This window comes from Fukomys damarensis, unplaced genomic scaffold (genome assembly GCF_012274545.1).
Source record: "Fukomys damarensis isolate Sample0158 unplaced genomic scaffold, DMR_v1.0_HiC HiC_scaffold_24, whole genome shotgun sequence".
Lineage (NCBI taxonomy): Eukaryota > Metazoa > Chordata > Mammalia > Rodentia > Bathyergidae > Fukomys > Fukomys damarensis.
The window spans coordinates 1,656,337-1,666,791 of NW_022900936.1; the positions used below are offsets into that span (position 1 = coordinate 1,656,337).

Genomic DNA, 10,455 nt, shown 5'->3' on the forward strand with positions numbered 1-10,455 from the left:
TTTGTCTGAAAATAGGTAAGATACTCCTGCTTTTTTTCAAGTTCCCATTGCATGGAATGTTGTTTTCCCTTCTTTGACTTTAGCCTATCAATGCCTCTTTGGATTGAACGCGTTTCTTGGCAATCTATCCTGGCTATTAATCACACCATCCAGCTCCCTGGGTGGTAGGTAGACAGAATACTGTCAGATTTGGTTTCTTGCTCCATTCTGCCAATCTATGTGTTTTGATTGGAGGATTGAGATCCTTCACACTGAGAGTTATTACTGAAAGTTTTCACTTATTCCCATCATTGTATTATGAGGCTGCTGCTGATTCCCTTCCTTCCTTACTCTGCCTGGTGTGTTCATTCTGCTGGAGTCTTTGGCATTGTTGGCTTCGTGGACTCTTTTGAGGACATCTGAGAATTTTTAGGAGTGCCGGTTTGGTGGTCATGGATTTCTTGCGGAGTTTTTTGTCATTAAAAATACCTCACTTCTCTGTCAATTTTGAAAGCTAATTTTACAGGATACATCAGTCCGGGTTGGAAGTTGTTTTAGGGCTTGAAACACTTCACTCCAGGGTCTCTTCGCCTGGAAGGTTTGTGTTGGGACATCTGCTGTATTCAGACGGGCTTTCCTTTACCGGCGATTCATTGCTCTTCTGTAACAGCTGTTAGGATTCTGTTCTTGTGTGGATGTTTGGGATTTTGCCCAAGACATATTGTGGGGAAGATCTTTCCTGATCATGACTGTTTGTGGTTCTCTGTGTGTCATTTATCTATGTTAATTTTTTCCCCATACTTGGAAAGCTTTCTGATGTCCTTTGTGTAAACAGGTTTTTTAACAACATTTGTCTTCTGAATTTTTTACTAATTCAAATGAATCTTAGTCCCCTTCGCATAGTCTCGCTCCTGTTCGATAACATTTTTCCTGTTCTCTCATAATTTTCATGATATCTTTTCTTAATATTTAAAGATATCTCAGATGTCACTGGCATCAGCCCTGCCTCACAGTGGTCCCTTCTGCTGCCTGTACTTTCACGAGGACGTCTGATCTCCGCGTTGCTGTTCCATATCTTCCGTGCACTCTAGTTCCACCTCACTTGTCATTCATGTTGCGGACCATTCATTTAGTTCAGCTGGCTTTTCCTCAGTGCTTCTGTAAACTCACTGACTCATTATCTGTTTATGATGTGTTCTTTGAACTCCCTAAGCACCTCACTGGCCTTTTTGTTTCCTCTTTATCATTTCAAATAATTTAGCAGCATGGATCAGCTTTGGGGGAGGATACAGTCTTGGGAGACGGCCTGTTGCTTTGTCTTCTCATGTTTCTCTTGTTTTCATTTTTGTTTTTGTGCTGAAGCTTTTGCGTTGATCATAGGGAAAAGACTGCATTGCTAACGTGGAGATCTCTGTTTAGTGTATGCTTCTCAGTGAGGTACTCTGGGCATCAGAAGCCAAGCGCTTTTGCTCTGCTGAGGAGAAGTGTTGTAGGTCCATGTCCAAGGGGGCTCCGGGAGCTCCTGCCTCTGCCAGCCCGGGTGAGGGCCCCTAGCTTGGGGTCACGTTGCCTCAGGCTCTGTGCTGGTCTCCCTCCTGGGGAACGTTCCTCTCAGCTCCCCTTCACAGGGGCAGGAGTGATGGCTGCTGCACTGGGGCAACCCAAGGCCATCTCACATCTCAGGACTTAGCCAAGTGCCCCCACTCTGCGAAGTCCAGCCCTCTTAAGTGTTCTGCATCGTCCTGGGACTGTGGCAGCAGGACTTTGGTGACCGAGGTTGGACTGCCCATGAGAGCAGCCTCCTCTCTCCGCTCCTTCAAAACAGGGTGTCTCGGCACCGCACAGGACACAACAGGAAAGCGATGGCTCTTCTGGGTCACACACAGGCCAGTGGCCCCCAGGCCCTGCCTCTGCAGCTGGCCCACGGCTGCCTTCTTCAGCCTTCACCACAGTGGGCTGACCAGCCTGGCCAGGAAGGTGACTCTCTCCCAAGTCCCTAGTACTACTGCCATCCTCCCTCTGAGGGTGGTATCTTCTACTGAAAAAAGAAAACACTTTCTTTAAAAGAGGCCATGTGTGAGAGCTTCTATCTTCATGGGTCCCTGATGGTAAAGGCTCTGTAGAAAGTCATGTGTCCCAGGAGCCAGGCACCGGAAGCTCACGCCCCCACAGCCATGTCACTGTCTTCCTAGGCCACCTCATCCAGTCAAGACTCAGCTGGCAAACAAGGGCTGGAATCCCCCTGGACAGGGGTGACAGTGGTGAGGGACCCCAAGGGATGACACCCAGCTCTAGGAAAGGAGGTGGAGCCTTGTGACCCTTGACCCCCAGCAGATTGGAGAAAGTTGTGACCCAGCCTTGGATTAGCATTCAGGCCTGGGTTCTAAGGCTGGAGTCCACAGAGGGTCCCCAAACCGGACAAGGGACGGGGGTAGCACATCAGGAGGGCACTGTTTTACACCACAGTGGGCACATAGGTCGGTCAGGCACAGGGCATTGCGGGCCAGAACTGGCTGGCAGGGGTGGATGGGACTGAGGTGCAACAGGACCCACAGCGCTGCCAGGGCAGGCGGACAGCACTGGGGCTGATGGGGCAGGGGAGGAGGGCAGGGTTGAAGAATACCACTAGCGTCCCTGGGGTGCACAGGCTGCACTGAGCCAGAGGCATCATCAGGAGGAGCAGCTCCAGGGATGATTTCCGCGCTAGGAAAGCCACAGGGCCACAGGAAAGGGAGGCCTGGGGGTCAGGGCAGCTGAGCCAGTGAGGGCAGGGCTGGGCAGGTCTCCCAGGGCTGTTGGGGCTGCCCCCTGACCCGACAGCCCCACCCACCCAGGCCAGGGAGGACTGGGGACAGTTCTTGGAAGGCGGGCTCCCCACCAATGCCCACACCCTTCCTGGGGCAGCAGCCACATGTGCCCACAGCACTTGGCCATGTGGTGCAGATGAGGGCCAGGTGGCTGGTGGCCGTACCTGGTACCAGGCCTGGGGGCAGGAATTCAGCTAGAAATGACCAAAAGGGTGGCAGCAACAGCAGAGCTACAGGAAGGGGACTTTATTGGGTCTCCCACAGGGCTTGAAGCCAGAGGAGCTGCAGCAGCCCAGAGCAGAGGGGCCCCCTGAAGCCTTGGCCTGGAGAGCCATGTCAAGCTGGTGGCTGGGGTCCTGGGAGAGGGCAGAGGTCAGAGACAGTGTCCTCAGTGGGCTAGTAGGAGCCACCAGAAAGAGGAGGCCGTGGGATCGCACCAGGGGGACAGAGGCTGAGGATGCCCAGAGGCCAGCAGAGAGAGCACTGAGGTTGGATCTGAGCTTCAGGTCCTGTGGGGGGATAGGTGCCAAGGCCACTCAGCAGCAGGACTTCTGGCGCAGGGAGAGGCCTCAGCAGGACGGGCAGGGGCAGGCAGGGCGGCAGAGCAGGGACACGGAGGAAGAGGAGGGTGTGCCGCAGCTGGGCTCACAGGAGGAGGAGCAGCAGGGGGAGTTGGGTACACAGCAGGTGGGTCTGCATACAGGGCGGCAGAGCAGGGACACGGAGGAGGAGGTGGAGGGTGTGCAGCAGACGGGCTTGCAGCAGACGGGCACGCAGCAGGACGGCTGGCAGGGGGAGCAGGAGCAGCAAGCCGGCTGGCAGTCAGACTGCTGGCAGCAGGAGGAGGCTCCAGAGCAGCTGGGGATGCCGCAGACAGGTTTGCAGCAGACAGGTGTGCAGCAGACGGGCTTACAGCAGACGGGTGTGCAGCACACAGGCTTACAGCAGACAGGCTTGCAGCAGACGGGTGTGCAGCAGACGGGCTTGCAGCAGACGGACTCACAGCAGGACGGCTGGCAGGAGGAGGAGCAGCAAGCCGGCTGGCAGCTCGGGCTGGACTCACAGCTCACTGGGGTGCAGATGAGGCTCAGGCAGGGGGCCGGGGCGCAGCAGCTGGGCTGGCAGCAGCTGGGGGCGCAGCAGGGGGGCTCGCAGCAGCTCTCTGGGCAGTCGTCCACCTGCCAGGGCTCAGAGCAGACGGACATGGTGGAGGCGGCCATGGCGGGGTTGGGCTGGGAGTGAGTGTGTGAGTGTGAGTGTGAGTGTCTGTGTGCACAAGGCTCAGGGCTGCAGGCCTTTTATACCTCCCCTTGCTGTGTGTTCTTCCTGTAAGAGGCTCCTTGGGCGTCACCTGCAGTGTTGTCTTGGGCGCTGGTTCCGGCACTCATCAAGCCTGGCCTGTTTTCCTGATGATGCCACCCTGCTTAGGCAGGGCTGAGGCAGTGAGCCGCAGTGGTGAGCAGGGTAGGGGCTCTCAGCTTGCTTTGGGGAAGCTGATGCTGGGGAGGCACGGGCTCCACACTCCAGAAGGGCTCACTGTGGAGTTCATCTCTGGGCACATTGTCTTTATTTTGCCTTTTCCACTAGTCCTCTGCGCATAGGGAGGGTGGTGACTCTGGGCCAGGTCCATCATGGCTGTAAGTTAAGCCATGTGATCCGCTGCATGTGTGTGGCCCCCGCTGTCCCCACTGCCCACTCACACCCTGCGCTCTGACCGGGAGGTTGTGTTCAGGGCAGGGCCGGGCGGGCCTGAGCCCTGCTGAGCACAGACCTCTGGCCTCGCCTCTGACCACCCTGCTCTCAGGGCTCTGGACTCTGGCTTCACGTGACCTGGGCAGGCAGCGTGGCTGTTCTGGTGGCCGAGGCTCAGCAGCTATGTGTGAGCCTGGACGGAAGCTCGACTGCAATGGCCCTGATCTGCTGAGGAAGTGTCGGAGCCCGGGCTTCTGTCTGCAGGAACTGTCCCAGCAGCTGCATATCTGCCCAGCGAAGGCCCGATTCGGTCCTTGGGTCCGGGAGCTCGTGTAGCCTTCTGAGAAAGAGGGAAATGCTCACTGCTGCACCATTGCAAGCAGACACTGGGGACTCCACCCCAGGACACCTGCCTGCTTCTGAGGGTGGGGCAGTTTCTCCAGGGACAAGGCAGGCAAGGGGCAGACCCTGGGCGGGATACAGTGCGGCAGAGGTGAACCACCAGGGCTGCACTGGGTGCTGAGAATGGTCTTCTGCGGCACAGGGACCCATCCCAGTGGTGCTGAGCACAGACCTCCTTGCATACCTATATCCTATGGCAGTGATGGTGGCACCTCGCACAAAGGCTGCCGGACCTGCTGAGGAACCCTGAAGCTCTGGCCAGCTGCTGGCCCTCCTGGGGCTCCGCACTTCTCCTGAACACGCGCAAGACCAGCTAGATCTTCAGTCCCTTCGCACGCCTGCCTGGCGCCCTGCTCTAGCCCTGGGACCTCCACACTTGGCCTCACAACCTGCACTGGGCCAGACATGGAGCTGTATCTCCATGTAGGAGCTGTGGTGGTGGCTCACTTCTGGTCCTCACAACCTTACAGGGAAAAGGAGTCTGAAATATACCCAGGAAAAATTTGCAACAAAACAAAGCCTTTGTCCTTAACCTAGAAAAGGCAGTCTCCCCGCCTATCCTCCGGACAGCCAAAGGTGAACTTCTAAAACTGCTGATGCGAGCAATATCTGTAGAGGAAAATCTGGCGTCTCTGGGGATTGGAATCCCACAAACAGGAAAGGCAATGGAAGCAGCCAGTGTCCACAGTAAGGCATCAGAGTGCTGGCCACAGGTTCTCACATGGAGCAGGAAGGTGCAGAGGGTGCTATTAGCCCCAAGGCTAGGTAAAAACAAAATTGAAGAGCACAAACCTTGAAAGCAGGAAGCCAAAACAGGAAGACAGCAGTGTGCTCACACCGCCGAGGCTCCCGGAGCCGGGTATAAATGCTGCTCGGGGAGGAGGCTGCACACATCACCCCCTCCTCCCAGCCACAGCCACCTCAGTCACCATGTGCCTCACCAGCTGCTCCTCGGGCTGCCAGCCGGCCAGCTGCGTGCCTGTGAGCTGCAAGCCTGTGCTGTGCGTGGTGCCCTCCTGCCAGTCCTCGGGGAGCTGCCAGCCCTCCTGCCAGTCTTCCCTGTGTGTCCCCGTGAGCTGCGGGCCCTCGGTGAGCCTGGCCCCCTCCTGCCAGTCCTCGGGGTGCCCCACGCTCCTCTGCGGCCCCGTCTCTTGCGGCACCTCCTCCTGCTGCACCTCCTCGTGCTGATGACCTCCGTCGCCGGGCCAGGTGGCCGGGACAGCTACACAGACTTGCGCGGCCCACGTTCAGCATTGCGGCCGCCGGGAGGCCCGCTGAGCTGAGCCGCTGGACTCTGGGCTGGAATCCAGCACAGGCCTCCGCAGCCTCCCTTTGCCCGACCCGCAGGGGCCTGCCCTCATCCTCAGCGTCCCCCTGTCGCCCACGGGAGCCCAATAAATGCACTTTCCCATGCCCCTCTGTGTCTCTCCGTGCTCTCGGTCGCCGCGTTTCCTGGTCTTGGGTGGGGTGAAGGTGAAAGGTTCAGCGGAAACCCCAGTCGACCCTCAGGAGAAACTGAGGCCCTCAGCGCGGAGAAGCTGAACGTCTGTTGGAGCTGGTCAGGGCTGCCACTCGGGAGACAGAATTCTGCGCGAGGCTGAGCGTGTGCTCTGGGCTCCTGCGTACTTCAAACAAGTGTTAAGGCAGAGGCAGGAGCGTGGGAGGTCCCACGGGCCGCGTGTCCAGGGTTCAGAGTGACGCAGGTGGGACGGGGTGGCATGGTGGGAAGGGCTGGCTGTGCTTGACAGGCGGTGCTCACCCAGGAGGGGCGGGCGCTGAGGAGAGGAAGGGGTCCCAGCGAGGAGCCAGTCAGGGGCGGGATGGCCCTGTGGCGGCTGCTGGACGGAAGCATTGTTCTCCGTGGAAAGCCGCAGCTCTGGGCACAGAAAGGACAGGAGGTGGCCGGAATGAGCCTGGTGGGGTTTCCTGTGTCCCCGGACGAGCCCCCGAGGCTGCCCAGGGCCTGCTAGCCTTTTTCATCGGTACCTGTTTGCTCTGGGTCACAACTACCTCAGGGTACTTAGGGGACCTCGTACCTGCACTTGACGGGTCTCAATTCATTTCATGTCCACCCACCCTGTCCCTCCTCCCATCTCTTTGGTCCCTTTCCGTGTGCCAGGAATCTGTGTCCCCTTTGTCTACCTTTTATTTGTTGACTCTGTCATTATTTTTATGGATTCATTGATTCATTTATATGTTACCGGCGATCGAACTCAGAACGTTTGGCTTGCAAGCCGGGCGGTGGAACCACTGAGCTAAAGCCCCAGTCCTCTTTCATTTATGTAGCCTTTGGGCTTCTCACGTAAGCAAAACCATGCCCTAGTTAAGCTCGTGTGTCTGATATCCTTCACTTCCAATGACAGTTGGCGGGGCGTCCGTCTTCCCGCCGGTGACTCAGAGCAGCCCTTGCTTAGAGCACAATCGCACTGCGCGGTGGTCTGAGAGCTCGTGTTCTTCAGCGCCCTCGCCTTGATGGAACGGTAGACCGGTTCCACTGTGCAGCTCACGGGTGGGCTTGTGGCACTGCAGCGTGGTGTTTGTACTCTTCCTGGGAGAGGTGTAGAAGGGAGGACCCGGGTTCCGTGGAATTTCCTGGTTTGCCTCTGCGAGGAGTCTCTGTGCTGATCCCCGGAGTGTTTCACTTCCCAGCATCCGTGTAGAAACGTCCCCACTTCCCTGCAGCCTCGCCAGCGCTTGCTCTCCTGCGCTCTCGCTCTCGAGACGTGAGCGTCCCCTCGGGCCGAAGGCGCACTGAGGTGGATGTCAGTGTCGCCGGGGGCTCCATTTCTCTGATAGCCAGCCATGGCGAGGAGGCTTTGGGGATCGGGAGGTGGCGTGTTCCCGAGGAGGGGCCCGGCGCTGCTGAGAAGACTCTGTGTTCTGGGGAGCTCGGGTAGAACAGCCTGGAGGTTTCCACCGAGCCCACGTGTCCACAGCTGGGCCTCGGCTCTGCTAGTTCTTCATGAACGTGTGGGTCGAGCCGATCTGTTGGTGAGAGTGGGTTGTCGGCGTCACCCACGGTGACTGCGTTGGTGTCTGTGGGTCGTTTGTGTCCCGTGGTGTCTGCTCTCTCGGTTTTGGTGCCCTGATCCTGGGCCGGTGTGCATTTGCGTTTATTTCTGTTCTGAGTCAAGGCTTGTCAGTGGCCTTCGCTCAGTCGCTTTGTCACAGTGTGGAGAGCTCTGTGGGAACTGACTGCTTTTCGGAGACGCCTTCTGGGCAGAGGTGGCTTCTGGCCTTTGAGTCTGGCCCGGGACCCTGTCTCTTCCGTTTCCTAGGGTCGGAAGGTTGCACCCTGCGTGGCCTGCACCCAGTTCTTCGGTCCCGGGCTGTGGTATTTCCTATGGCGCCCAGGCAATCTCGGGATTGTCATACAGGGAAGATCAATCGATGACAACAAGGATGCCATCCTGGCCTAATAGCACAATCGGTAGTGACAGCAGCAGCAGCAGCAGCAGACAGACTCGAAAACGGCAAGCTGTGGTAACTAATAATTTGCCCCTTTGACCCTAGCTGCAGGATTTGTAGCTCTATGACAAAATCTAAGACGAAACGGAAGGTTGTATTCAGGAAATATCCCTGCAGTACAGTCAATTTACCCCAAGGGGAGAAAATGTGAAAGAGAGAAGACGAAAAGGACAAACGAAAGAAGAAAATTCCATTAGAAGTAAGGCTAAAGGACAGCGGAAGACTACTCAAGCCGGAGGACATTTGTAATGAAGGAGAGGGGAGGAAAGAAGGAAAAAACGAAAACTAGAACAACGGAAAATGCAGTCAGAACAGGTGCGCGGCCACACTCACCAAAAGCACACCAGAAACACAAAAGAAGGAAGAAAGGAACAGAAAAGACCCCAGTGAACCGTCACAGAACTGAACAGAGCAAAACCAACAAAGAAAACAAAAAGTGAAGAGAGAGCACGTTCAGTGTGATTTTAAAGCAGCGATTGGCAAGGGCAAGGTCCTGAGTTGGGTTCCCAGCCGCGGACAAATAGAAGCCCGTGGCTGTCTTCTGGGGTGCACAGTTTTGTGGCAGTGTCTGTTTCAAGAGAGGACTCCGCTCTTGCTGGCAGACACAGCGGGCGGTGAAAGCCCAGCCCTGTGCTGAGTCTTCACCAGCAGCCCAGAAGGGAGATTGGGGTGGGGGCGGGCTCTGGTCTTTCGTATCCATGGAAACTCAGCCCCCTGGGCCTCCGTGGGTGGGGGCGCGCCCTGAGGCCTTCAGCTCGCAGCACTCTGGGTGTTCTCGCCTGGCTGACCAGAGCTCCCTGACCGCGGACGTCGTCTCCGGGGTTGTCCCTCACCCCGTCACTGTGGGAGTGTAACAGTGGGATCCCTGAGGTGAAGCCAAGACACAGCTGCTCTGAGTCCTCGGTTCAGTTGGCCCCTCCCCAGCTTGGTGCCCTCCATTCCGCCTTCCTCTTATGAGTGGCCATCTCTGCCGGTGTGTTGCGGCCATTTCCTACTCAGTCAGATTGCCTTCCTGTTGCCGCTGTATTCTTTTTCAGTCGGTGACTCCTTTAGTTTACCTGTTGTTTGTTACCACTTGCCTTGTCTGACCTGTTCATTGCATTGAACTTTTTGGGCATCTTGACTTCTTTCCCTCGGTCTTGGATATTCCCTTGAATGCTGTGCCGTATAACTTTGTGTTCTTTAATTTCTTCAGGTGTTCTTCTTCATGGAATGTCCTCATTTTACTACTGAGATATAGAGATAGTTTTGGATTCTGTGTTATGCTGTGTTGGAAGTTGTTTTCGTTTTTGGCACAGGCGTCATCCTCCTGGACCTGCCACCGTGTCCAGGCCCTTTCTGCTCTGTGACTGAATGAGCTTGTGGCACATGTGAGATGCGCTCCCCCCTCCCTCAGCCACCTGCCTTCTGGCATCCCTCGGTGACCATGCAGCCAGTGTCCGTTCAGTACTTGTTTGAATTCTCTGTCACAACTGGAAGGTAATGTGTTGTCAGCATATGGGAACTTGGGAATCTCACAGAAGTAACTCAGAAAATGTGATGCAGCCACTCAGATTTTGGATAGAAGCAACACAGTGCTGAGCCAGAGGTTCTCACATGGAGCAGGAATGTCGACCGGGTCCAATTAGCCATGAGGCTTTGGCCACACAAAATTGAAGAGCACAAACCTGGAAAGCAGGAAGCCAAAGCAGGAAGACAGCAGTGTGCTCACGCCGCCGAGGCTCCCGGAGCCGGGTATAAATGCTGCTCGGGGAGGAGGCTGCACACATCACCCCCTCCTCCCAGCCACAGCCACCTCAGCCACCATGTGCCTCACCAGCTGCTCCTCGGGCTGCCAGCCGGCCAGCTGCGTGCCTGTGAGCTGCAAGCCTGTGCTGTGCGTGGTGCCCTCCTGCCAGACCTCGGGGAGCTGCCAGCCCTCCTGCCAGTCCTCCGTGTGTGTCCCCGTGAGCTGCAGGCCTGTCCTGTGCGTGGTGCCCTCCTGCCAGTCCTCGGGGAGCTGCCAGCCCTCCTGCCAGTCTTCCCTGTGTGTCCCCGTGAGCTGCGGGCCCTCGGTGAGCCTGGCCCCCTCCTGCCAGTCCTCGGGGTGCCCCACGCTCCTCTGCAG

The 10,455-nt window shown here is 57.0% G+C and overlaps 2 protein-coding genes across 2 annotated transcripts in view; one reads left to right on the plus strand and one right to left on the minus strand.

The window, feature by feature from the left end:
* The window catches only part of Tspear (thrombospondin type laminin G domain and EAR repeats), a 161,899-nt gene that overhangs the window by 34,937 nt on the left and 116,507 nt on the right, over positions 1-10,455 (plus strand). The gene's annotated exons all lie outside the window — the stretch shown is intronic.
* On the minus strand, positions 3,206-4,100 carry LOC104870712 (keratin-associated protein 10-3-like). Its single transcript, XM_010636441.2, has one exon. The coding sequence runs from the start codon at positions 4,004-4,006 to the stop codon at positions 3,356-3,358; it is 651 nt and encodes a 216-aa protein (XP_010634743.1). The 5' UTR covers positions 4,007-4,100; the 3' UTR covers positions 3,206-3,355.